Genomic DNA, 27,280 nt, shown 5'->3' on the forward strand with positions numbered 1-27,280 from the left:
TGCCCCGTGACCCTGCCAAGGTCGTTCTCTGACCTGGCCTGGCTAGCAGGTCACTCTCTCCCTCCACGGCATCCCCATTGCCCCGGGGTTTTCTCTCTGGAGGCCACCGCCTCTGCTCCCACCTGCAGCACAGCTTACCGGGGCGTTGGGGGGGGGGGTGGGTAGAGTAGAAATTATCAGCTCCATTTTACAGGTGAGACCCTGACACTCAGGGTGGAGGCACTGTGTTGGGTCCCATGGTCAATGGTAGGCGGGGTCAGGATTCAAAGCCATGTCTGCTTGAGCCCAAAACCCATGACAGAGACCCTGTGCTATTAACTCCGTGTTCCTGGGAGCTGCCTGGGGGGCATCCCCAGAGAATTCTATGACTTGCAGCGCTAGTGAAGGACAGAGAGGAGATTTGCTTATTTCCTCATTCATGCTGAAGGGGGTGAGACGTTCTCTGTGGGTGGGCCTGTTGGGCACCCCATGGGCTGGCCCCAGGTTTTCTCTGCACACGAGGCCCCCCACCACCCACCTGGGCTCAGGCTCCAAGGCTCCCATGACACACAGCCCTGGGTGAGGGTACAGGAGGCCCCGACTTGCCACAACCACAGGCATGCATCCAGCTGACATGGATCCCTTCACAGGCTGGTTCTGGGTCTGGCGGGGTCCCAGCGCTGGCTCCGGGAGCTGCCACGTGGGGCTGTTTTCCTGGAAACCGGGTGTGGGGGGGAAGCTCCGGAGGGGGCCTCTTGGTCAGGCCTGCCATGCCAGAGAGACCAGCTTGGAGGCTTCCCCTAGCCTGTGGGAGGGCCAGGAGTGGAAAGGGAGGCGAGGGGAGGGGCGCCAGCTACGTGCCTCTGTCTACACCCACGTGACCACTAAAGAGACTGCCACCTGCTCACATCTTCATGGATTCATTCATCCACTCCGGCATTCATTCACTTCTTCATCTCCTCCCTCTGTCATGCCCCTGTCCCCACCTTCACTCACCACACGTCCATGAGACGCTGCACACCTATCTTGAGTGGTGTTTGTGACGGTGTAGGGGATGGGGCCTCAGGAAGGAATAAGAGATCATCACTGTCCTCCAGCAACTCAACTGAGGCTAATCATCATACTTTAGGATGATCCTCTCCGTTCTGCACCATTCTACAGGGGAAACTGAGGCACGGTGAGGCTAAGGTTTGCCTTAGCAGAATCAATGGCAGAGCTCAGGATAGGGCTCGTATCTTTGAGCTGCAGCCTGGGGCTCTGTATCCACAGCATATGAAAGGGTTTGACTTTCGGCCCAGCACTGTTGCGAACCTGGGCCTGTCACATTCAGATGACATGGGGGGTCCCATTCATGCAGATGTCCTTGTGTGGCCTGAGAGGGGGCCCAGCAGGGGGACCAGAGGTGCCCTTTCTCTTGGTCCAGGAAGGCTCTCCTCTGTCCATCCCTTTCCCTCCTTACAGGTCAAGTTCTCTGAGAGTCTCACTGGATTAATTTCTCTTTTTCTCCTCTCTTGTGTCTCCCAACTCTAGGGAGATGAGGGACCCATGGGGCCACCCGGGGCCCCTGGCTTAGAGGTGAGTGTTGCTGGCCCCCAGGGGAGGTGGGATTTGTCAGCGCTGAGCGAGCTGTGTGCAGACAGATGACATCGGGGGGTGCTGTGCAGAGAGGTCATCAGAGGGAGCCTTGGGCCAGCCAGAGAGGGGACTAGAACAGACACCAAAGGAGAGAGACAAGAGACAGGAAGCTGGCCGGCCGTGGTGGCCCGGCTGCCATGTGCTGGGCTTTGTCTCTACTCTCCCACATTTGATTCTCCATGACAGTGGCATTGCTGGTCTGGGTGTCATCCGAGGCCATCGGGCTCAGAGTGAGGGGTTGGCCCCGTGTCTCAGTCTAGAACCTAACCTTGCAAGCATCCCGCCCGACTGCTCAGCCCCAGGTGGCCTCTCACAGGGTCCACCCCAGCTGACTGTGTAAACCAGCAGTGTGTGCGTGCTTTGGTCCTGGGGCCTGATCACATTCTCAAAAAAACCATCAGGGACCCCGAACGCTTTTCTTTGTGTGGGTTCCACCTATTGATATTAGTAATTAAAACTGAAAACTTTTCAATGTATTTATTAATTCATTTGACGGAATAATAAACCCATTTCATGTTAACAAAAATAATAGTTCTACAAACAAGACAAAACAAAACAAAACAACCCAACCAGCTATATTTTCCAAAGCAAAATGATCTAATGAAAAGAGTGGCATTGTTTTACCACTTTTGCAAATCTCTTTAATGTCGGGTTTAATAGAAGTCGGCTGGGTTCTCCCATCTGCTTCTGCATTCAATCTGTTCCTGCTACCACATGTCATGTCGCCTCTGGAAAAGTCCGCTCACACTCAGGAGGAGAGAGACACAGTAAACAGTGTCTTAGCATTATTACGAACCATAGTTCTGAGGTCATCAGCCCCTTGAAAGGGCCCCAGGGACCACAGGGATCCCCAGACGACATTTTGAAAACCACGGGTATAAACTCTCCATTCCTCTGGGCCCTTTATCTTCTGTGCCCTCCTCCCTTTTCCTCATTCCCTGAAAGCGGGTTTCAACATCCCCATTTACAAACAGGACAGGCCTGGGAGGGGAGACTTCCTTGAGGTCACACAGGTGCAGACCCCTCCCTGCATCTCCAGTATAGCCTGGTGCCCCCGGGGCTCCAATTCCCTCCCCCCCACCAGGGCTGGGACCCCAGCAAGGCTGCCTCTGCCCCCCACTCACTCACCTCTCTCTGTTGCAGGGCCAGCCTGGCAGAAAGGGGTTTCCTGGTAGGCCCGGCCTGGATGGCGTGAAGGTGAGGAGTCCCGGAGGCGACTGGGCTTGGTGGGTTGAGGGGGACACCGGGGGAACAGAAGAAAAGGGGAGCCAGCCAATGAGGGCCCCAGGAAGGACCCCAAATCCCACGGGCAGTTGTGGAAAGGAGGGCGATGGTCCCCATTATCACAACATATTGCTACCAGAGGGGAAAAAATGACCATAGCCTGAATGTCCAACAGCAGAGTAGTGTTCAAGTACCGGGATACGATGCGGCCACGAAAGGTGGTGTAGTGGAAAAGTTCACCGGATGGGAAATGCCCGTGCGCGTGGACGTGGTGGAGGCAGGAAGCAGGTTACGGATGGAAGGTTAGGCCCCGGCCTGTGGTGGGGGCTGATTGTACCGTGTTCCCGGGGGCCCAGAGCAGAGGCTGCAGTGTGGACGGGGGCTCTCTCTGGGTGGTGAGAGTATAGGACGTTTCCGTCTCCTTCTGTGGGCCTCTAGGTTTTCCCCATCCTGTGCAGTAAATATGTATTATATTCGTTAACAGGTTTTTGGGGTTTTTTTAATTGTCATAAAAGAACCGGCCTGCGTAGGAGGGTGATGACCCCGGCACACGGGCCCATGGGCAGCCTCCCTCACGGGCTTTCCCAGGACTCCCCTTGGGGGCCATGTTGGGCCACGTTTGCAGCTGGGCCGACTCACCAGGGTTAGGGCAGAGCCAGGGTAGCTCAGGTCATCCGTGTCCCCCTCCACTCGGGGAACATGGCCCGTGTGTCTGGCCCCTCTGGTCCTCGTGGACGTGAGGCCTGGGGCAGGAGCTGGAGGGGAGGACGAGGCACAAACCTGATGGCGGTGAGCCGCGTTCATTTGTGAGCCAAACTCCTGGCTAGTCCGAGCCCTCGTCCTGCCCTCTGAGGTCTGGGTCTGTCTCCCTCAGATACCAGCTGGGTTTCTGTGGTGGGAGCAGTGACACAGTCTGGCTGGATTTATCCCACGGGTCTGCTCGCCTCTCTGCAGCTCGCGCCGTGGGGAGACCAGGGCAGCCGTGGCTGCTGCAGGAGCAGGAGCCACCCCAGCATGGGATAAAGCTGGCAGACAAGGCTCCAAGAGGCCACCAAGCGTGAGGGCTGGAAATAGCCTACAAGACAAATGAGTCTGATTTCCCTTATTTATAGTTAGGGACGCTGAGCCCAGGGCAGGGACAAAACTCACCAGTCATTTTGTGAGCCGGGAGCAGAGCTCTGGTGGGTTAGCGTCTAGGGTGCAGGTGCCCCGACTCCCTAATTCCCTGCTCGCCCTGTGGTGGGGCAGCTTGATTCAGTAGGAATGGGGATTTCAATCCGTCAGGACAAAGTTTCCAATTCTAGCCCTACATCTAGCTTGCTGTGTGGCATTGAGCAGATCGCTTCGCCTCTCTGAGCTTCATTTGCCACCTCCACAACATGCGGCAGGTTGATGAAGGGCCCAAATTAGATACAGACATCAGGGTACAAGTAATGGGTGGCTAGGGCCATGTCTGGGGCCAGAGGTTCTGTCCAAGTGTCCCATGTCCCCGCCGTTTGAGATCTGTAAGGCCAGACGCTGGAGTTGAGGTTCCTACCCTTCCCTACCGGTGGGGGCTAGGGCCAGTCAGCTGGGGTGTCCCCCAGGGGGACCTGGACCTCCCATCACCCATCCCAAGCCATCTTTCTCTTTGCTTCCTTGCAGGGAGAGCCGGGTGACCCTGGACGGCCAGGGCCAGTGGGTGAGCAGGTAAGTCAATACTGGTCTCTGAACACAATGACTCTCTTTATCGAAAACTCACTCTGTGCCAAGCCCTTTGGTGAATGCTCCACATTCACCTGCCTTTCGTCCCCCTGCCTAGCTCCTGGGGTCAGTTAGCTAGTCTGCCCTTTCCACTGATAATGGCCACTGACTCTCCGTGGGGGTGAAGTCACCAAACAAGAAAGCCGTGAATCACAGTCCCATGGCCTAGCTCTGTGGATGTTTTTGGAGCGTCGGCCCCAAAGGGGTTACATGACTTTGCTCCCAGAACGTTAAAACTGGAAGAGCCTCCACTAATCACCCGCCGTGCCCCATTTACAGATAGGGAAGCTGACTACCAGAACCAGAACCACCTGCCAGGGGCTCTTGGCCCAGGCAACCCTCACTTAGAAGGAAAGTGAAATTCGAGCCAGGGGCTCTGGGAGGCGGGGAAGTCAGGCGAAGTTCTGAAGAGGAGAGGGGGCCGCGAGTCGTCGTTAAAAAGGAGGCTTGAGAATCACGACCTTCATTATCGAGGCCCAGGGTCCTCGGTGCTACAGGGAAGCAGCTGTGAGTTCTGGGAGAAGAGACCGCAGGGCCCCTCCTCTGTAGCCCGACACAGCCTGAAAGCCTAACCTCTGGGCTTGGACGGCAGGTCGAAAGGTAGCGATCTCCTCCACCGCCTTAAAGAAGCACCTCACCCCCTCAACTCTGCAAGGCGCCGGTTCAGGCCAGAAGAAAGAATGGCGTTGGGGACCCTGAAGAATCTCTCTGCTGAGAAACGCCATCAGTGGCGTGAGAGTCGTGCACGACGGGTTTCCTCACCAGGCCTGCAACATCTGTTGGGGGGAAGAAAGGAATTAAAGCAGGGGGTGGACTGGATTTTTGAAATCTTTCCAGTGTCATTCGAGCGCATTCTGTGGGAAGCCCGGGAGTTTGGAAGGGCTGTCACGGCCTGGATATATTTCCTGATTGGAAAAAAAAGGCAATGCGATCAGCAAATTTAATTTCATAGTTATGCTGATGGTAAGGGCCCTCGGGAAATAGATACTCAGAATCCTAGGATGTCGGAACACGGAGGGTCCTTGCACAGCACTCTGTCCTGGGGTCCTAACCTTTTTTGTGCCTTGGGCCCTTTGGCAGGCTGGTGAAGCCCATGGACCCCTTGTCAAGAATTAGAGTTTTTAAATGCACCAAAATGCAAAATGGTGGATTGCAAAGGCAATCGATTATATTGAAATGCGATTTATGAAGGTGTGTTAAGTGTCTTCTACTCACAGCCGTCCTTCTTTATGGATGCGTTGAATAAAGAGATCCAGTAGCATGTCTAATAGCAAAGCCTCAATTTTGAACAGTGACAAGCCTTAGTGACACATTTTGAAATCTCTGCGACGGTGACTGCACTGTGACATGTAAATATCTGTGACAGTTACGGGTATCGTGGGTTTGTCAGCTACACTCACATTTGAGGGAGATGCCCAATTTCAGCTAGAGAGCGGTGAAAATAAAAGTTGTAATTTTTTTTCCTAGTCAAGCTCGGGGACCCCCTGAATTCCATCCCCAGAGCCTTCCGGGAACCCCGGTTTAGCCCACGTTGGCCATCTGATTGACAAAGATGACTAGGCAAAGAAGTAGCGAAAGCTGGGGCCAGGCGGAGAGGGCGTCTGGCCTGGGGCAGCGGCACGAAGGTCCCCGTGGATGGCGCAGTCCCTCGCTAGCCGCCTGGCTCACTGGGACCATAGCAAGAGAGAGGGGCCTGTCTGAATTGTGAGACAGAGCTGGAGCCCTGTGGTGGGGGTGCCACGCCAGCTGTGCCCTCGGCCCCTCCCCCTTGTGGAAAGGGGCCGGTATCTCCTGTTCACGGCAGAAGCAGAGGGTCCCCGTGAAGGGTTATAAGGTCCTCCTTAGGATCACAGTATCGGCCACACCGATTGGGCTCCTGCACCAGGCTCCGTACCAAACACCGTCGCCCCCACTGCCTGCGATTCCCTCCCCAACCCCAGGGCGGTAGATGTTAGTCTCCCCATTTCACGGATGAGGAAACTAAGGCTCTGAGAAGCGAGGCAGCTTGACAAGATCTCCCCCGGGCAGTAGCACAAGTGTCAGAGCCAAGGTTGACACTCGGGGCCGCTGGGTTCCCAAGATCCGCCTTGGAGGGACTGGAAAAACTTTAGACCTCCTGACCCCTTGCTGTTCTGTAACAGCTACTAAGAGTGCAGATGGCTCGCCAGCAAGCCCTGTCCTAGGTGCTGGGGACACAAAGATGATCACAGGCATGGGCCTTCCCTTTAAGAAGCTCTCTCTGTCGGGGGAGAAGCCAGGCATGTAAACACTCCCTCCCTGAGATGTCTGTTCCAGTAGAGAACCCACAGCTGTCCTGTTCCCGGTTGCACGTCCCAGTGCCTGGCGAGGGAAAGGAAGGAGGGAGGGAGAAAAACTCCCATAAGCAGACAACAGCCCTTTTATCTGTAGACAGTGTGAGGACCAGGGCAGGCTCCTTCCCCAAATCGGGGACTCAGATCCTGCCCGTGCAGTGCCCGCTGTGGGTGACCGTCCACCCCTATGTCCTCACGCCAGCTGGAGAGGAGCCCGCGGTGCCCGCAGCGGTCAAAGCTGCTTCTCCACCCTGCCCCCCTCCACCAGGTGGAAGCCCTGGGCCCCTAGGGCTGGTTTCCTGGCCAGCTTCATCTCAACCCACAGACTGGGCCTGCCAGGATCTTCTGGGACACTGCCCCATGGGTGTCCTGGGGGCCGGAATGGGGAAGTGGGGCACTTGCTGTATGGCCCTTATTCATTAGGATCCTGTTTGGCTTCTTGTTTGAGGTTTATGACCCGCGTGCCTTCCAGGACCCAACAACTCATAAATTTAAAGTAGCTATGAAATTTCTGTTTCTCTGGGCCAGTCGGGCAGGGGCCTCTTAACAGAGCCGTTTTTATTCCCTTCTCTCGGCATCCTCTAAATGTCTGAGTGCTCCCTTGTGGGGCGCGCGGGCCTCCGTCTTAACCCTGTGCCCTTTTAAAATAAATTAGAACAGGACGGGAGGGAACTAAGGTTTATGGAGTGCCTACATGTGCCGTGCATTATCTCCAATACTCAGAACAACCCCGGGGAGACCGGGAAAGACCTTTTCCTAAAGCGCCCCCCTCTGCAGGTGATGAGGCTCTGAGAGGCTCTGTGACTTACCCAGGGTCCACAGACCTAAAGACTGGGTGACAATGACAGGAGAAGTGTCAGGTGTAGGGCCTGGCGCTCTGTAAGTGCCGCCTGTTGTTAGTAATATTGCCGTCACCTTGAAAATAGTCTGATTTTTTTTTTAAAGTTAAGTCGTTGCAAAAGTCAAATACTTGGTTACTGTCTGTGACTTATTAGCCATGACCTCATACCTGGTGCCTCACTCCTCTCGTCTCATACCTCAGCCCGGAAGGGTCTCTGAGCCCAGAGGACCAGGACCTCCGTTGTGCAGCAATGGTGCTGGGGTATGGGGTGGGGGGTGGAGGGGGGGCGCTGTGCCTTGCTCATGGCCACACGCTTTGGAGGCCCTGGGGTGGAGGCACAGGTACGTGGGCCTTGGAGCCACACGGACCAGAGCTGAGTCCCAGGCTGCAGCCGCAAAACGTACATGGTGCGTGGCCAGACCTGAAAACGGTCTCTGAGACACAGCTCACCCTTTGGAACTGGGCACCATGTTTTCACTCTAGTTGATTGACAGGTTGGCCAGCTGATTCTCCGAGAAACTCTTGGCTGCAAACCTGAGTTCTTCCCAAGCCATTGTCCTACCTCTGAACTGCACAAGACCCCCTCCCCCCTCCCCAGCTCCGCTCAAATCTTCCTTAGCAGGGAAGAGTAGGGGGTCTGGACAAGGAAGTGTCTGCTTTCCTGGGTGGCTTCTCCAGGCTGTCCAGCTTCGCTGAGCGGTGCTTGTGTGTCTACTCAGGGCCAGCGAGGCCGGCAGCCACCTAGAAGAGCCTCTGGAACACAGAGGCAAGTTATCACCCAGTGGAGTTAAAAAAAAGCAAAAGGAACCGCAGCGTGAGTGTGTGTGTGCCCTTCAGAAAGGAGAGGAAGCCTTTCACAAGACAGTATAAAGGCCTCTACTTCCTATGTTTCAATCAAGACTTTTGGCGGAGGCTGTGACACTGTTTCCATCCTGGCTAGCGGGTTTGTTTCTCTCTTTGAAACAGCCCCAGAGCCCGGAAAGATGGGGACAGATTTCCCAGCACCGCTTAAGGGCCATCCCTGCCCGCCCCCACCACCCCCCCCCAAACGTGACCGCCTCCCAGCCTGCTTCTGGCACAGGAAGAATGTGTGGAGCTCCCAGGGATGCTGGCAGCGGCCCCACTGCTTGGCTCCCGAATCAGAACCATCTGGTGGAGTGAGGGAAGTCAGGACAGTGCCTGGAGAGAGGCAGCTCTCCTCGGTGCCAGCCCCACGCCTGCCTGCCGCATTACCAGGCACCGGGGAGGAGCCCCAAAGAGACGGGGAGATGTGGGCCAGCTGCCTCTGAAACTCAACACATCCTTGCATTCACGTTGCTGCCTCTTTTCTCTTGCTTTCGTGACTGTTTCTTCTAGGGACTGCTGGGATTCATTGGTCTGGTCGGGGAGCCGGGGATCATGGGAGAAAAGGTGAGTTGTGTTGGTGGGGGCAGCGGGGTAGAATATAGAAACAGATAGAACTTGTGGTTGAAATCTTAAAAATGATGAAGGGGCCAGTTGCCCTGAGGATTTCAGACTTGTTTCCCCTGTGGCTTCCCCTGGCTTCCCTAGCGTTCCACACCCTCAAAGAGCCATTGTCCCCTTTCCCAGCACCCCCTGGGGGCTCTGCCCTGCCCTCCCGTAGGAGCAGCTAATGCACTTGCTGCGGGCCTGCCCGCCTGCCCACTGGCACAGCATAGGGGCGGGCGATAGAAGGGAGGTAAAGAGCCATCTTTTTAAAAAAGGGCACAGTTCCTTAGGCTGCCTTGTTAGTCCCCCGGCAGCTCTGTTTTACAGGCCAGACAACCGAGGCTCAGACGAGGGAGGGGGTGGGGGGGAGGCTGATTCAATCAAGGTCGCCCAGGTATGAAGTGACAAAGCTGGGATGTGAACCAGGTTCAGTGCCCGGGGCCTCACGTTAGCTCCCAGCTCACCAGCACCCTGTGGTTTCCAGTTCCCCACCACGGGCCCTGGAGGGTACCTGCTTTCCTTTTATGGGTTTGTCTGATCCCCAAGCTGGCCTTGCAGGGTGCCCGTATTATTCCCACTGATTAGATAGAGAAACTGAGGTCCAGAGAGAGGAAGCCTCTGACCTACCACAACCACCTTCTCCTCCTCCTCTGTTTTCTCTTCTTCCTCTTCTCTTTTTAATTGATCTTTTTATTTTGAAGTAATTATAGAGTCACAAGATGTTGCAAAAAGCAGTACAGAAGGCACCCTGTGCCCTCCCGTGGTCACATCTTGCACGACCATAGTGCGATATCAAACCAACTCTGGCCTCCCCCTGTTGCTCAAATGTTCCGTGTCCCTCCTCACCTACAAACCGTTGCCCGTGCCCCTCCCCCGGCCAGGTACACCCCTCCACCCTCTCTGCCTAGATCATGGTCTGTTCTCCTTCAGCTCCCTCGGGTCAAGCAGGTCTTCCCGAGGGGGGCCTCGGGGGGCACCCCCGAGCCCAGGTGCCTCAGATCCCCTGCTGAAGGGCCCTAACACCGAGACCCACGCCCCCACTGCACTGCCGCTGGTTTGCATCTGCGTTGGTGATTTGTGTCCGTCTCCCCACGACACTCAGGGTCTCGCGGCCCGTGAGCAAGGTCTGTCTGTGCTCCTCACCATTGCATCTTCTGGGGCTGGCGTGTCGCGCCAGGCCCGTAGAAGACGTTCGGTAAATGTTTGCCGTCTGAGTAGATACAAAACACAGGGCCTCACAAAAACAGCCAGGATGCAAAGCCAGAGCCCCTTTCGCCAGCAGCCTCTGACTCCTCCACCCACCATCTCTGCCCAGACTGTCTGGATGGATCAGGAGGAAGAGAGTTGCATCTAGATGCCCCAGCATCTCATCTCTGTCCGGGCGAGGGAATGGGGAGAGTGAGAGCGCCTTCCCTTACCATCTCCACCTCAGCAGGCCCAGCCCAGGGAAGGCCGTGCCCAACGAGGACCACAGGACATGGGCCAGCATCACAGGGGACAGTGTCATTAGCTCATCCTTGCTCAGGATCACCCTTGCCCGAGGGAAGCCCTCTGTGTGGCATGCCACAGTGGATGCCGCGGCCTCCCAGGGCTTGCCGGGTTCCTGGCTTCTGCTGAGCGAAATCCCAGCGCCCCTTCGCCTGTCACCACCCTGGGTGATGCGGCTCTAGACTTCAGACAAGTCCCTACCCCCTCCTTTTTGGCCTCTGGAAGGCCTCTGCACCTGCTCCGCAGAGACCCACCCCACAGCCATCACCTCCCTGAATTGCTGTCTCCATCACAGGGTGACCGGGGCATGATGGGACCCCCAGGCGCACCTGGACCCAAGGGATCGATGGTAAGGAGCAAGTGTGCACGCCTTGCCCTCTCCTATCGCTGTCGTGGTGACAGTTCTGCTCTCCTCTGCCTGCTTCCGCGTACCTTGGGCATTCAGAAAGACCCACCCGTTCCCCTTCCAAGAGGCCACCCTCATGGCCCTGGGCTGGGGCTGGGGCTGGGGCTGGGGCTGGGCCGCCGGGGGCGGAAGGAGGAAGGGCCACCTGCTTCAGCTGATTCCTTCTCTCCCATCTCTTTGTTGGCAGGGTCATCCTGGAACTCCCGGTGCGGTTGGGACCCCTGGAGAGCCCGGACCCCGGGTAAGCAAAGCCCTCGTGTTCCCTGAGTTCAAACCCACTGCCGAGTAATGGTGAGGAGTCCAGACAAAACCAGAGTCGGACGAAACCCGGGTTTGAGTCCCGGCTCCGTATTACCAGGGAAGATCATTGAACTTCTCAGAACCTAAATTTTGCTCATCTGAAACACAGAAAATAATCGTGGTCATGACAGTGTCATCACATGAGTTAAATGAAACTGGGCAGCTAATGTTCATTATGTAGTGATGTTCCTTGCACGGGGTATCTTGGTCATTAACGCCATCATCGCTTTGTTCATTCACTCCAGAAATACCCTGTCACGTGTGCCTGAAGCCGCTCCAGGAGCGGGGGACAGCAGCCGTGAACAAGGCAGAAAACTGCTGCTGCCCATTAGGAGATTATATTCTGGCATTTGAGAGAGAGAACCCCATAAATAAGGGACACCTGCTATGGAGAAAGTAGGGGAGAAGATGAGAAATGCTGGGGACACATTGGATGAGGGTTAGAGCATGGAGGTGAGGACACGAGGAGCCTGGGCTTGTGATGATTGAGGGCCAGGGGTATTCCTGAGGATCCCGAGGCAGGGAGGAGTGGGGGAGGCAGGGTAGTCAGAGTAGGGGACCCCATCTGCTCTCCTGAAGGTGATGTTGGGGGTGGGGAGGGGTGGCTCTCATTCCGAGCCCTCAGAGGGTCTGTTCCCTCTGTCTCTGCTGACGGAGGCTGGAGGATGGGAGGGGCTCTCACTTCAGCCAAGGCTCGGGCTCAGAGCTGGGAGCCCACTCTGGGGAGGTGGAGGGGTGGGCTCAGGCAGGTAGAAAGGGTATGGGGGATGACGTGGACCAGCACAGGCAAGATCCTGGGACAGGGCCAGGGGACGATGAGTTCAGGCTGCCCAGGTCCCTCCAAAGGCCAGGCTGAGGGACTCCCTGGAGTCTGATGAGGGAGGAGATGGGAGCCTTTGATGGCCTGAATCCGAGGGAAGCATGCACACACCAGTTCTCTGTGCCAATGAGGGAGGCAAAGCCAGCTTGGTTCCCAGACTCTTCTGTGCACCTACTATGTGCTGGGCCTTTGCTCAGCCCCGAAGGTGCAGGACTGGTATGAAACACATCTGCTTCTAAGATCCTGTCTAGTGGGGGTGCCAAGTAGAAATAGCCTCCCGCTCATTAACAGACCTTTACGGAGCACCTACTGTGTGCCAGGCGGCAGGGGGGTGCTGAGGAGGGATATGGAGGCACTACCCCGGGAACGAGAAGCCGGCACACAAGTAACCATAATCCCAAGACTGAGGTGCCATGCAGCGGGTGGCTCTGTGTGCCTCCTACAATCCTTCTCATGAGGTGGAAAACTCACAGTGCAGAGGTGGGATGAGAGCCAGCACTCTGGGCTCCTGATGGCATAACTTTCCCTGTTAATGGGGAGGAGGCAAAACCACTTCTGGCCTGGGGCTGGAGGGGCTGGTTGGTGGCTGAAGATCCCAACTTGCAGTCTGAGGGTCCTAGCCCACCCAGCCGGAAGGCTGCTGTCCCATCTCTCTCCCCAGTGTTCACGGGACCCAGGTACGAGGGTCTAGCAGATGCTCCTAGAGACACAGCGACTGGGGACCATCAGTGTGGGAGGTGCCCAGGCTAGGGTCCAACAGCAAGTTAGAGCTCCTCTGCCCTTAGACCTCAGCCTCTCTGGGCCTCAGGCTCCCTATCTGTCCAGAGGGAGGAGGAGCCTGGAACAGAGTTGCTGAGGCAACATGGAAGGCCAGTGGGAGGTGGGAAAACAGGGGATGTCCCAGCCAGCGTACGGAGGGAAGGTGCTGGCCTCTGAATCCTCTACCTCCGTGGCTCCGCAGACCTCCTCCCCACTCTGTGTCCTCAGTGCTTCTAACTGTACTGGGGGGCGGGGGTGGCTCAGACTGAGTGAAATCAGTCACATGCTGCTTTCAGACCCCAAGGTTGCCATTGATTCGCCATTGCTGCATATGGGGCTGGGTCACCTGGATCTCTTGGGGTCCTTCCCGGCCAGCCAGCTGCCCTAGTGCTGTTGGGAAGCGGCATAGCACCGAAGTCCAGAAATCTGACTTCAGAATCAGACACATGTGAGTCAAATCCTGGCCACTTTCTAGCTGTGTGATTGTTGGCAATAGTCACGTCTTCTCTGCGCCTCAGTTTCCCCGTCCGTAAGCCAACATCGTACTACCTTCATGATGAGGTTGTTATGAGAAAGAAGTGGTAACAGTGCATGCTGTAATGCTCAGCAAATGATCTGCATATACTAAGTGCATAATGACTGGTAGTAATAAGAATTACTATTTATTAGATACGGTGATTACCACGATTATTAGTAAGACTTACTGTTAAGGTGACATTTCTGATGATACCGTTCACATCTGATGAGTATTTTCCCACTTTTCCAATCACATTAATACCCATGTCCTCCTACAGCCCATCGAGGTCAGCCCAGATCAGGACCTTCATTATGTGGGGGACTGGGGACAGGTTCCAGAACCTCGAGTTACTGCCCCCGCCCCCCCGACCGAGAGAGGCGATAGCTACCCTTTGCTGGGACTTCCCATGTCGTTTTTGTCTTCCCAGCAACTCCGGGAGCTAGGGATTCTTCTTATCCCCATTTATAGATGATGAAACAGAGGCCCAAAAGGTGGAAATCACTTGCCAAGGTCACAGGATTAGGAAGTGGCAGGGCTGGGATTTGAACCTGGCTCTCTGGTGGAGCAGTCTGCTCCTTTAAGTCCTCTATTCTACTGCCTCAGAGTCGAGACTTGGCTCCTGAAATTTCCCAGTGACGCATTGCATGCCTGCTGCGGTCCAAGATCCTGCTATAAAATGGCTCGTCCTCACCCAATCTTCCCATCTCCTGCCATCCCGGAGTCAGATCTGCTTTCTTATTGGGCCAAGCCTGGGTCCTCACCCCGCTTGCTCTGCTGACAAGGGGCAAGTTGGGACCCAGCCCCTCACATCAGCCCTTCGGCAGCAGCTGATGGAGGGTCTGTACCCCTCAAGGCCGTGGGGAGGGACGAACGGGAACAGCAACTTTTTCCTGAGGCCCCAAATGGAGCTGGGCCTCTCCCTGGTATTTGCAGGGGGCTGAAGCTGCCTCTTCCTTGTAGAAGGAGCACGCCCCGTCTGAGGCTCGCTGCTGAGCTGGGAGGCTCGTGGAGGGGTCCGGCTGGCCTGCTGTGCGTGAAGGCGCTGCTTGGTGTGTGCAGCCCGGGCCGGAACCCGGGGGAGAAATGAGGCAATGAGGCAGCCTCCTCCTCCTCCTTCCTGCTTCCTTCCACCCTCTGTCCTCGCCTGTTGTTAGGTTGTTGGTGGGTCCTTCAGCAGGTCCCCACGTTCCTGTCATGGGTCTGCGCTGTGCCAGGTGCTGGAGAACAAAGGCAACCCTGTGTTTTCCTTCCCTCCCTCCCTGTCTCTCCCTTGCGTCTCTTGCCATTCCTGCATCAAACCAGATAACCGGGCGGCTTCCCCGGGCCAGGCCCTGTTCCCTTCTCCCTGCCTCCCCCTCCCTCACCCCAGGGCTACGGTCTGGTTCTTCCCCCGTCCTTACCCCAGGGCTCTTTCTGCCCTGGTCAAAGCTTGCAGCTGATAGTCGGGGTCAGGGCGGGGGACAGATCACGGGGCTGCCATAGTCTCCTTGCTGATGGAGAGAGAAAAGGGGGAACGGGCATTTGAGGTGAACCTTGGTCAGCATGGCATGGTAGCTTCTGGTTGTCAATTTTGAGATACAAGAGAAAATGGCTCATCCATCCAGGGAGGCTTCTTCTTACTCCAGGACTCCCAGGAAAGGTTAAGCCCCCCCTCCCCCCCACCCCACCACATCAAGCCTAGGACATTGACTCATGCTCAGGGTTACGGCTTGTGGGCCACTTCTCCCAGTGGGACAGCTTTTCCCACTGGGCTGCATCCTTCTGTGCAGAGGCACTGGGCCTGCCCAGGGGCCGCTCCCAAGCACTGCCTGTCTGAAGGCTGCGGCCAGGCTTCACCCCCATGCTCCTAGCCTTCCCTCTCGCCCCCTTGCTACCGGAAAGGGGGCTTCTCCAAACTCTTTCTCCTCCCCACAGGGTCCTCCAGGATCTCGAGGTCCACCAGGCATGAGGGGAGCAAAGGGACTCCGGGTAAGTAGGGCCCAGTCCCCGGGGGGCTGATGCTGGCAGGGGCCACCTGACAGAGAGGTTCCCTCCTGGTCCTTGCCCCCTGCCCAGCCCTGAGATTGGTGGTTTCCAGGCATCACACGGGGTTCCAGGCTCATCCTGGGCCTGAGTGTTGGCCTGGGACCCCCTTTCCAGCCATCTCTTCCAGCCCATTTCTGAGCTCCAGGCCTCGCCATCCAGTGGGTACAGGCCAGCTCTGTGGTACCTGTGTTTGTCCATCCATTCATTTAGTTGGTCATTCAACCGCCATTTATTTAGCACCGACTATGTGCCGGCCACTGTTGAAGGGTCTGTAGACACTGCAAAGAATGGGACAGGCATGACCCCTGCCTGCTCTCGTGTGGCTCAATCCCGTAGGTCAAAGAGATTGTATAGAGTCATTGGCACATAGCGTAGGGTCATTGGCACATTGATGGTGATGATGCACAGGCAGCTTGGGAGCTTGGAAAGGGTTTCAGAGAAGGCTTCGGGAGAGGAAGACAGCTGAGCTGATGCCAGGTTCTGGGCAACGGACCGCCCTAAGGTGAGAGAAGGTGTGGCATGCTTCGGGGTCTCCAGTGGTTCAGCAGAGGGGCAGGCGAGAGGGATGAGACGAAGAATTAGCAGGTGCCAAGCCTGAGAACAGCACAGTGAAGCCTGTGGGCTGCTTTCCAAGGGCAGTGGGGAGCCACAGGGGATTTTAAGCAAGGGCTGGCCTGAGCACAGTGGCCCGAGGTAATAATCACTAGTACTTACTGTGTGTCAGGTACTGTCTGTCACATGTTTCACTCATTTAATCTTCAACACTACTCTGTAAAGAAGGTGCTATTCTTATTTCTGTTTTATAGACGAGGAAACTGAGGCACAGAGGGGTTAAGTCACTCGTCTCAGGTTGCACAGTTAGAAAGTGGCAGAGCTGGGATGGGGACCCAGGGAACCTGGCTCTTTGGCATACTGAACGTAGTCTCATTTTCAGTCATGCAGGGAGGGCTGATGCAGTGGTTTTCTGCCCCCAACTGGTGTCCGGGTGCTGGGCCAGGCAGCCTCGTAGGAGGGAAACGCCAAGGCACAGGTAGAGCCGGCAGCCGAGGCCTGATATCCAAGCTCCATACGGGGGATCTGTGATCAGTCTCCTCTTGGCTGAGTTTCAAGTGGTTTTAAATTTTCCCCCAAACCAGATGGCCTGAACAGTCAGCCAGGGAGAGGGGGGATTAAGAGGCATTCCTCTGGCCCAGCAGGGCCCCTCCCAGTGCCATGTCCTGGGTCTCTGCAAGTGGACCCAGGCCTGCTGGCAGCCAGTTCCACCTTGACCCTGAGCATGTCACCCCCTGCCCCAGAAAGCCAGATTAGCTGGAGGGTTCAAGGTCCTCAACTCACAGCTTCCCCCCGCTGGCTTTACCTCCCCTTCCCAGCAGTGGCTTGAAGAATGTATCTCCTGCTTGAGGAAACCCAGGCTCCAAACCACATCAAAAGTCTCCAGGGCTGGGAGGGAAGCATCGGGAACATGAGCTCCTCCCCCCTGCTGGGTTTGGCAGGAATGCAAAACCTGTGGGAACAGCCCCTTGAGTCCCTGGCCTCATGGTCCACCATTGGCCACTTCACAGAGGGGTCACTGAAGGATGGGGGGGGATCCTAGAGAGACGCATACTGTGCCTGCAGAAGAGCTCAATTCTGGACAGGCCTCCACGAAGCCACTGGCTTGCTGAGTGACCTTAGCAAGACCTGGCCACCCTCCGAGCCTCGGTTTCCCCATATGTGCCATGGGGAATGTAGAAGGCCCTGCCTGCGTCTCTGCCCATGTGCGGGAGGGGACGAGATGGGCCCTCAGGCCCTTGGCTCTTGGTAGAACTGCTGACAGGGTCTGGGTCCACAGGCCTCAGGGGCTCGGGGTCAGACAGGGGCAAGTCCCAGCCTTCCCAGTTATCAGTTCTGGAACCTCAGGCCTTGGTGGGTGACATGAGGAGGAAGTTGTAAGGACCCGGAGTATGAACGCACATCAGCTGGATGCCCATTTTTCCCACAGCCGCCAGTCACTCTTTATCAGTGTGGGAGTGAACTCCCCGTCACAGGGGGATGTGGAGGTCGGGGTCGGCTCTGGGGCAGGGTGCTGGAAAAGACGATGTCTAAAATCCCTGTTCGTTACCTGGGGGATTCCACAGTCTCCCTCCACCACCCACTTTGAGGGAGGCGTGAGGATTCTGAGGTTCACGTGCCTGACATTAGACTCTGCTCCCATGAATGGGGCTTAGAGCTCCTCGAATCTTGGCTCTCCCTCTTTGACCCTGGGCAACTGACTCCCCTCTGGGCCTCTAGCTTTCCTCTGCAAAATGGGTGAACAAAACAGAACTAACCTCTCCAGAGGGCCCTGGGGTTAAATCCCTTTGCAGGCGCCTCGCGCGCGATGAGCACCCGATAGGGCAGCGGTGCGGGAGGCGCTGGGTGCCTGTTCGTTCCCTCCTGGCTGTCCATCCCTTTGTCCCAAGAGCTGTAATTGGCCAGATTTTCTGTCCCGGACTGCCCGAAGGGCAGCCTCGGCTCTGACTGCAAGCTTCCTCCTGGGGAGTGGCTACAAGAGGATAGACATGTGGTTCTGATGGAAAACCCAGGCCTGCCTCCAGCAGCGCTGGCTGGCCTGTGTTCACTTGGAGAAGGAGCGAGCAGGACTGGGGGGCCCTCGGGACACAGGATGAGCGACAGCGTGGCCCCGAGCAAGAGCTAGAGTGTGCGCCCATCCTGCTCTTCTCCCTGCCCTAGGGGGCCGGGGTGGGGGGGGGTGGTGGCTGGGCCCCCTCCTCCCTCCAGGCAGCACCAGCTTCTCCCCGAGCTCCCTGGGGGCTCCCAAGGCATCGCCATCTCCCAGGTAACAGGGAATTTAGACATTGTCTTCTCCAGCATCCTGCTCGGGCCTTCACGGCTCCTGTAGGCCCTGACCTGCACACCCCCATGATGGGGAGCGCACTCCCACACTGAGAAGCAATGACAGGGAGTGGTGGAAAGAAATGGGCCTCTGGCGGAGTTAGGTTCAGAGTCTGGCTTCTCCGCTTACCAGCAGCGTGACCATAGGCCGTTTCCTGTTTCACTACCATTATTGCAGATCTCAAAACCGTTCTCTCCGAAAGGCCTTGATCCCAAGGGCAAATAGGGTGCTGTGTGATTCAGACCAAGCCATCCACACCTCTGGGCCTCCACTGCACTCCCAGAGCTGTCTCTTTCCAGGGAGGTCTGTGCCTCGGCTAGAGACAGAGGCCAGGGGCCAGAAGCCAGCCCTCAGGAGGGCCCTGATGCCCACCCAGCAGCTGAGCCTCTGTCCCAGCTCCTGTGGCTCGGGATGTCCCCCCTTCAATGAGTCTCTATCTCCACCGGGCCCCTGTTCATGAATCAGGGGCGGAAAGCCCGACACACGGCCTGATAGGGTCCATCTGAGACAGAGGCCCAGAGAGGGGAAGGGGCTTACCCAGGGCCACACAGCAGTCCAGCAACAGAACCAGAACCAGCACCCGCAGCCTCTAACATGTGCAGTACTGGGTCTCTGAAAGCTCTCAGCTGGCTCTCGCAGCGTGCTCGGAGCTGCCTGCTCTGAGAAAGGGACTGAGGCCAGACCTGCCAAGCCACTCCTCTGTGTCCCTGTCCTCCGGGAACCTGCCACCTCCTCTGGCAGATCCGGCTGTTCCTGAGCACTTATGAGAGGCCGGGGCGGGGGGGGGGGGGGGGTGGTATCTCCCACCTTAAAGGAGAGATTCTCAGCCTCATTTCCGAGACAAGATAACTGAGGCTCGGCGTCGTCCCCTGTCCCGGGTTTATTCAGTTTGTGAGGCACTGTTTATGTTTTTTTAATGTTTAATTTTGAGAGAGAGGCAGAGTACGAACAGGGGAGGGGCAGAGTGAGAGAGGGCGGCGCCGAATCCGAAGCAGGCTCCAGGCGCCGAGCTGTCAGCACAGAGCCTGACGTGGGGCTCGAACCCACAAACTGTGAGATCATGACCTGAGCTGAAGTCAGATGCTTAACTGACTGAGCCCCCCAGGCACCCCCATGAGGCTCTATTTAAGGCCGCTGGTGTGGAGATGATGCATTGGAAGCCCCAGGTAGCTAATAAGAGGAATTGTTGCTTTCTTTGGCTCAATTGTTAATTGAACATTTCTGGGGTGCCTGACGGGCTCAGTCAGTAGAGCCCACAACTCTTGATCTCGGGGTTGTGAGTTTGAGCCCCATGTCGGGCGTAGAGATTACTTAAAAATAAAATGTTTAAAAAAACAAAACCAAATTTCCTTGTTCAATTTTTAAATGCTTTCTTCCTGTCCTATTTTCAATCTTTCATCCCCCCCCCCCCTCCAGCCAGACATGTTCCCTCACCTCCTTTTGTGGCTGGCCCCCACACCCCCGGTCCGGGGTGGGCCAGCCTCCTGCACAGGACCCTCTTTGTCTCCCCAGCATGACCTCTCTGATCCTCTGCAGGACAAACACCGCACTGTTCTCTATGGGGGCCTTTTCTAGATCCCATCTGTGTCTCTGTGGGAGTTCCTGTAAGGGGGTCACATGGGCCAGTAGGTAGAACCCTGGAGGAGATACACTTGCTGATGGGCTAAGGGACCTGAGACAAATCACGACCCTTGACTGGGCCTCAGTATTCGCATCTGTGCAGTGGGGGCAGGGAGCACATTCCACCCGCCCCAGGCGGTTTCCTAGCTTTCGAAGGAATAAGATTCCTGTCTGGGGCTCCAGGGAACAGCGGCCTGACCCCTGCCCCGCTCCTGCCCCCTCCACATGTCGGCTCTTCCTCCGTGAGCAGGGCTGGATTGACTTGCACGTCGGGCTGGAGGAGGCTGCTGCAGACACCCAGCCTCATGCAGACTCAGACCCTCCCTGAGGGTTCGGTTCGCCCCCACGGATTGCGGACCACACACCTGCTTCTGCGTCACATGTGCCCTGGGAAGTGCATGCAACAGCCGAACCTGAAGGCCCAACTGAAGGGACTGGGCCACGCGTGGCTAGGCTCTGCCCTCAGCCTCCACAACTATGAAATGCGTTGGCTGGCTGACCTCCGAGGTCTCTTTAAACAGGGTCATTTGTGCAGCACCGGCTCTATTCCAGAATGATAGGGCCTCTAGCGGAGTCCCTCCAGGTGGAGCCATCTCGGCACACCGCACCCGGATGGCCAGCCTCAGGCTCGGGATGTGCGGGCAGTGGGAGGAGAAGGGAGCCCCAGGCTGGTGCCGGGAAAGGCCCAAGGCTCTGGGCAGCCCTGCCCTCCTGGTTCCCGGCCCGAGGGAGACCCCTGCTGTCCACCATGCTAGTCCTTTTTTCCTATTCCAGGGCCCCCGAGGACCAGATGGACCAGCCGGGGAGCAGGGATCCAGGGGCCTCAAGGTACCAACCCCGTGGCCTGCCCTTGCTCATGCCTCCCACGCTGGGTCAGGAATTCCGGAACCAAGGCTCACAGCTTCCTTGGCATGAGGCCGCTGTGGGCAGCAGGGAGTCCGAGAGAGGCTGAGAGCTCACGGCTGCTCCTCCTGGCCCTGGAGTCTGAGCAGGGGGGTGACGGAGAGAGAGCAGTGAATGAGAGGGAGCCGGGGGATTGAGGGAGTGAGGAATGCAGGCACCTTCTGGCGGCTTCCCCGGGGTTCCCTGGCCCCCTCTAGGGCCCCCAAGAGTCGAGATGCTTCTACTCCCAGCAGGAGCAAAGGCTCCCTGGTTCTCCAGAGCAGCTGGTGACTATGGCGAGCCACTCCCCTTACCGGGCCTCAGTTTCCCACCTGCATGGTGGAGAGAGGGGTGGATGATTACACCGGTTCCTTCCATCTGCCATGGGGTGTGGGTCCTGTGTCCGCGAAGGGTACTCCCCAGCACCCTGTCCCACCTTCACACGCTGTTTCGGCAGGGCCCTTCAGGACCTCAGGGCAGACCGGGCCAGCCCGGGCAACAGGTACGTCAGGCCAAGGCCGCCAGCCCCCTCCCCGCTCCCTGCTTTGTGATCTGTGCCTCTAATGACCCCAAATGCGTTTCCAGGGTGCGGCCGGTGAGCGAGGGCACTCGGGAGTGCGAGGCTTCCCGGTAAGTGACACCAGTTCTGGAAATTCCGTGGGGCTTTGCCGGGAGATTATAGCCACGTCAGCCAAATTCCCATCCTGCTGTGGAAACCCCACAGGCTCTAGCTGCCCGCTCTCTCTACACGGACGACCCTCGAGCCTGCCTCTTTCCCCTGAGACTCAGTGTCCCCATCTGTCACTTGGTGGAGGGTAGGGGTCGGACCATCACACGTGGTGAAGGCTTACAGCCGCGAAGGGACTAAGTCACCTCTGTCCCTCTCTGCAGGGCATCCCGGGTCCCTCAGGCCCTCCGGGCACCAAGGGCCTCCCAGGAGAACCGGTAAGTGCCCTCTTGCCCCCCTCTTTTGCCTCTTTGCCCCCCGGCAGGCTGGTCTCAGATGGGCCACCTCTGGGAGTGTGGGATGTGGTCATATAAGAAGGAGGCTGGAGGGAGACAGTACCAGGGCCCTGCTACCCTGATGGGACAGGCCTCGGAGGGTAGAGAGAGTGAGCGCTGGCCAGGGAGCTCAGGAGCTCTGGGCTGGAGTCTAAGCACTCTTGTCCTCCAGCCTAGTTTTCTTGCAAGTGAAATGGGAATAAATTGTCCTTACCTTGCCATCCTGTTGTGAAAATGAACCGGTAACGTGTACAGAGTGCTCAGCACAGACTAAAGCTGAGGGAACAGAGTACTTGAGGTCACCAAGTGGGGAAGGATGGAACTGTAGGGTCTGGACATCGGACATCGGGGAGACAGGGGTCACAGGGGCCGGTCGCTTCAAGCCGTGGGGAGAGCTTGCTCTTGCTCCCAAGGGCCACAGGAGACAGTGAGTGATTTGAAACCGAGGTGACCCTTTAGGAGGTCTCCCTGGAAGGATGGGTTTGGAGAACAGCCCAAGTGTCAGGGTGCCCCATGAGGAGGCAGTGGAATTGTACTGCTGGGGAGGGACAGGAGAGGATGGTCTTGAGAGGCACAGGAGGAGGGTTCCCTGCCTGGGGCAGGGGGAGCACGGGAGGCTTCTGCCCCCCCAGAGCCATGCTACAGTCCCACATCTTGAGGCCCAAGAGACGCCATTTTGGACACTGAATTGAGCAGGAGCGGGGTGGGGGTTTCTAGAGGTGGGGCCCAGGTGGGAGGTGTCCAGGCAGAGGGAATGGAGTGAGCAAGTCTGCTTGGAGAGCTGGAAGGTTTCTGAGCAGGGGAGGGCCCTCTGAATTTGAGGGGGAGACACAGGAGAGAGTGCAGGTGGTAGAGGGGTGGCAGGAGACCAATGGGGAGGGGGGAGCTGCAGACACAGGCTATGGGGGGCGTGGGCCGCAGAGTCCCAGATTCTATGGATCCTCTCCCTTATCCGCCCCTCCAGAGGGCCCAGGCTGCCGTCTCGAAACTGTTGTGTGTCTGTCTGTCTTCCAGGGCCCTCAGGGACCCCAGGGACCACTTGGCCCTCCTGGAGAGATGGGACCTCAGGTGAGTGCTCAGGGCCCCTTGTTTGTCCCAGGACGTTGCTGGGGAGACATCAGCCCCTCGAAGCCCTCCTCCTCAGGGGGTCCCCGGCCTGGCCTGGGAGGGAGATGGTCATGTCCTGTGTCCCACAGAAAGTGAAGGTTAGGCACCCTGGCAGGAAGGGCAGACCCGCCTTAGGCATAAGGGGAGGGGCTGGGCTCCCTGTCCCAGGGGCTGCTGTGTGCCTGGCCTGCAGGGGTCCCGGGGCCCTCACGGGGGTTGGCAGTGCCTCTTCTGTGGCACCGGGGAAAACAACGATGTCGCACCCCACCCCTGCTGGGACTTCACCTCGGCACTGAGGTTTGACCGCAGAGAGAGCCCTCTTGAGGCCATGCAGCAGGGGGCTCCCATGGGGCCTCAGACACCTCTGCCTTATCCAGAGAAAACTGAGCCACGGCAATGGGTTCGTGCAGGGGCGGTGGCCATGCCCATGATGGTAACTCAGACCCCTCCCCACCTTAGTCATCCCGGCCCAGCTTTGGAGGGAAGGACTGGGATCAGTCAGCCCTGAACACAGCCTTTATTGGCTTCTTCCCCTGTTGTTATGTGAATCCTGAAATTTTCCTCCCTGTGCTTGCCAAGGGGCTCCTAATGTGGTAAACCACACTCGTGGGGAAGGAGAGGGCTCCAGCAGCCTCAGGGGAGCCCCGAGGCTCAGCACCCTGGGCCCAACCACCACCCTCGCTATGATCCCAGCCCCCAGCTCCGAGAAGGCTGCAGCCTGCTCCCAACTCTGTGTCTCATGCTGTGTGACCTCAGGCACGTTCCTTGCCCTCTCTGGGCCTGCTTAAGTTATCTCCTCCCTTACAATCAGAGGCCAGCCCTTGCTGTAGGAGGGACCAATGGCATTTTTTTGCAGGGGCCTCCCGGTGCAGTAGGAGAGCCGGGCCTTCCTGGGGAAGCCGGGATGAAGGTAAGGCAGGATGAAAGAGAAAAGTGACTTGTTGAAACCAGCGCCCAGCTGGCGGCCACGTCCTCCCCACGGAAGAGAAACGGGCCTTTCTTGTGCCGGGATAATGAGTTCTCTGTGCTCCTGGCCGGGGAGCGGGTCCTGGCTATGGCCACAGTGGAGGGCCCAGCTGGCCGGGAGCCCCTGCCCCTGCCCCCTGCCCCCTGCCCGGTGGTGTTTTCTCTGGCACCTGCCCCACGCTGGGCCAGCCGCACCTCCTGGCCTCCCACGATACTATCTGTATCTCAGCACCCGTGCCCCTCATTACCTGCCGGGAAACAGGCGCCCATTGATACCTGGGCTCTGGGGAGGGCCCTCTCCCCTCTCTGCTGTGGGAGAGGATGCGGCTCCCTGCGCAGGCCCCGGGGCTGATGAGTGATGCTGACAGCCTGAGGGCCTTGTTAGGCAGGGCCTGGGGGAGCCCGCGAGGGTCTGTGGGACTAGAGGCGGACACCCCCTCCCTGTCCGTGCCTGAGCCTCCCTGCCATTCGGAGGGAGTTGGACCAGGCTTGGGACTTTGGTTGTTGACTTAGTTCTAGAATCCTTTGCGCGAACAGTGCAGAAAACCACCCCGTATATAAAACAGACAGAAATGGGATCCTTCTGGTGGGGGCAGGGCTGGGGGCTCAGAGCCCCTCCTCCTTGGGCCCTTCGGGCATCAGCACGGAGGGAGACTAGTGCGCACATCCCCACACGGTCATCTTCTGGGGGCGGGGGACATTATTCTGGCTCATGTAGGGCCTCTTCCTCCTTTGGGTTTCTCTCCAAGGCTCTCAGGGGAGCAAAGAAGGTGGGCAGCCACAGAGTTACCGTCCCTGCATCCGATCCTCCCTGGAGCCTAACTACCCAGGTTTGGATCCTGAATCTGTCACTTATTAGCCTCATGGGCTCGGGCTAGTTCTGTCACCCCACGGTCTGCAGTGTCTTCCTCTAGAAAAGAAGACAGGGTCTTTTCCAGGCAGGGTCGCGGTGAGGGATCACATGGGAAATAAAAAGGCAGTTAGAACAGTGCCGTGTCCACGTGAGCCCGATGGTGGTGGTGGCTGTGGCTGTCCTGACGTGGCCAGGGGGACCATGGAGCGGAGGTTCTGGTTGGCATTTTACAATTTCCCTTTGGTCCTCGGAAGAAGGTGCTTCCCCAGCTCCCCACCCAAATCCGAGCTGGTGAGAACTGGAGGGTGAAGTCAGGGCTGGGACTGGCCCCACCCACCCCCATGGACTTGTGTTTGCCTTCTCCTAGGGTGACCTTGGGCCTCTGGGCACCCCTGGGGAGCAGGGCCTCATTGGGCAGCGGGTAAGTCGAAGCAAATTCATTCTCCCTGGAAAGCCACCTGAGGGGCGCTTGGGTGGGGGGAAGGGCTTCACTCAACCTCCCCGAGCCTCAGGAAGAAGGAGACCCTGAATCCCTTCAGCCTCATCCCATCTATCTCTCTTGGTGGGCCACCATTTCCACCCTGTAGAGGCACTCTTCGAAGAAAAGGGTTCTGCGGTCAAAGTGGTCAAAGCGGTCAAAGCGTCTGAGACTCACTGCATGCTCCGTGTTCCCTCTTACGTATCAGCGGTAGCATTTTCAAGGCTCTGAGAAGGCCTGCAGCCAAGAAACTGGTTCCTTTTGGATTCATCCAGGGCCCCCAAACTTACTGACCTGCAAGCACTTGTACTGAAAAACACCTGTTTTTCATCCCTGAAAACTGTTCCATGGAAGGTGATCTTCCCCTTTACTGGAAGAAACCCACAAAGCTTTTCTTTCTCTGTGAAGCATTGGGATGCCTCTCCGTCTACCTCTCTATGCTCTGTGCCCAGTTTACAAGGTCTCTGCCTGAATGTGGCCTGGGGTACCGGGAGGGGTACAAAGCAGGCATCCTCTAGCACCTGATGGCTGCAGAATGCGGAGCCCGGCAGGGAGGGGGAGTTAGTGTGGGCCTCAGTTCGTGGGGACACCAGGCCCAGCCCAAGCCCCCCCTCATTTGTCACCTTTCCCGTTTTTCCATTGCCTCTTGCTCCCCCCTGCCCTGAGTTAACAGAGGCTCCACAAATTGAGTTAGGACACAGAAAGAGCGAGAAAGACCACGGGGCGAGAGACGATGAGTGTGGAGCCTGAAGCCGTGAGATGGCAGCACTTGTGTGTCAACGAAGACTGATCAGTGCAGTTTTCTGGGGGTGCCATGTTGAGAAGGATCCTGAGGCTCCACGTAGGCGCAGTAGGGAAGAGAATGACAAGCACTTACTCGAGGCCCACTGCGTGCCAGGCACACCTCTCAGAGCACTGGGAACAGAGCAGTGAGTGACCGGAGGCCTTGTCCTCACGGGGCCACGTCCTGGTGAATCCGTTAGTCTGCGCGCCTGTCACGCCTTTGCCATCCCTGCATCTCACGACTTCTGAGGCTCCTCAGAAGGTGCTGAACGGCTGTGAGCTCTGAAAGCAAAGAGAGACCCAAACACCTGTGACGGCCGTTTGGAAAAGTCCAGGAGCGTCTCTGGAGCTGGGACTGCAAGCAGAGAATCTAGCCGAGGGCCAGATGGGGACTCCGGGGCTTGGTATCCTTCCCAGACTTGCTGGCAAAAAGAAAAAAAGAAAAAAAAGTCTTAAGTTTGGCCTCGCTGTCCTCGTCTGAGAAATGGGATTCCACCGAGGAGTTCCGTGAGAGCTCGCTCCAGTTCCAGAAATAACGTACCTAGTGGCTGCCGTCTGTGGGGTGCTTATACTGTGCCTTACAGGAGCCCTTAAAGGAAGGGGTATCAGCCCAATTTTCAGGGGAGAAGACAGGTGCCCGAGGGGGGCTAGGTGGTTTGCTCGTGGTCACGCTGCCGGTGAATGGGAAGCCTAGTTGGGGGACTGAGGTCCGGGTGGCATCGAAGCCTTTCTCGAAGCCCTGGGCAAGCACCGCCTCCCAGTCCGGCCAGCCAACTTGGACACTGCAACTCAGGACCTCCTGTCACCCCCCTCCCCCGACCAACCCTGCAGATAGAGCAGGCCGTGGCTTGGGGGCTGCTCCGCCTTTCTGAAGAGGGTGCCTCAACCCCCCTGCTCGCTCACTGATTCAGCCACCGTTTACCGGGCACCTGCTCTGTGCCAGGCATGCCAGGGCCCTACTGCCCGGAGACAGGGTTGGGGTCCTGCCCCAGGGAGGGAGAGGAAGCAAAAGCACATGGGGCCCCCTCCCCAGTAATGTCTCCTCATCTTTCCCCACCACCCTTTGCAGGGAGAGCCGGGCCTTGAGGGTGACGGTGGCCCTGCAGGGCCCGATGGGCTGAAGGTAAGCGTCCTTCTGCTGTAGGGTCTGGGGGGCGGGGGGAGGTGTTCTGGAAGTGCCTTCTACCTCTGCCCCCACTACCCTCCCATCCCAGAC

General features: G+C 57.6%; 1 protein-coding gene across 6 annotated transcripts in view; it reads left to right on the forward strand.

The window, feature by feature from the left end:
* The window catches only part of COL27A1 (collagen type XXVII alpha 1 chain), a 140,816-nt gene that overhangs the window by 78,402 nt on the left and 35,134 nt on the right, over positions 1-27,280 (forward strand). For 4 of the 6 annotated variants that reach the window (XM_045042847.1, XM_045042848.1, XM_045042849.1 and 1 more), the window contains 16 exons: positions 1,510-1,554; positions 2,758-2,811; positions 4,483-4,527; positions 9,091-9,144; positions 10,967-11,020; positions 11,265-11,318; positions 15,388-15,441; positions 20,768-20,821; positions 21,333-21,377; positions 21,461-21,505; positions 21,767-21,820; positions 22,892-22,945; positions 23,841-23,894; positions 24,700-24,780; positions 25,171-25,224; positions 27,134-27,187. In XM_045042847.1, the coding sequence (XP_044898782.1) occupies positions 1,510-1,554; positions 2,758-2,811; positions 4,483-4,527; positions 9,091-9,144; positions 10,967-11,020; positions 11,265-11,318; positions 15,388-15,441; positions 20,768-20,821; positions 21,333-21,377; positions 21,461-21,505; positions 21,767-21,820; positions 22,892-22,945; positions 23,841-23,894; positions 24,700-24,780; positions 25,171-25,224; positions 27,134-27,187 (855 nt within the window). The remainder of the gene's footprint in view (positions 1-1,509; positions 1,555-2,757; positions 2,812-4,482; positions 4,528-9,090; positions 9,145-10,966; positions 11,021-11,264; positions 11,319-15,387; positions 15,442-20,767; positions 20,822-21,332; positions 21,378-21,460; positions 21,506-21,766; positions 21,821-22,891; positions 22,946-23,840; positions 23,895-24,699; positions 24,781-25,170; positions 25,225-27,133; positions 27,188-27,280) is intronic. The other 2 variants (XM_019816400.3, XM_045042850.1) reach the window with 1 other exon arrangement.

Source organism: Felis catus, chromosome D4, assembly GCF_018350175.1.
Source record: "Felis catus isolate Fca126 chromosome D4, F.catus_Fca126_mat1.0, whole genome shotgun sequence".
Classification (NCBI taxonomy): Eukaryota; Metazoa; Chordata; class Mammalia; order Carnivora; family Felidae; genus Felis; species Felis catus.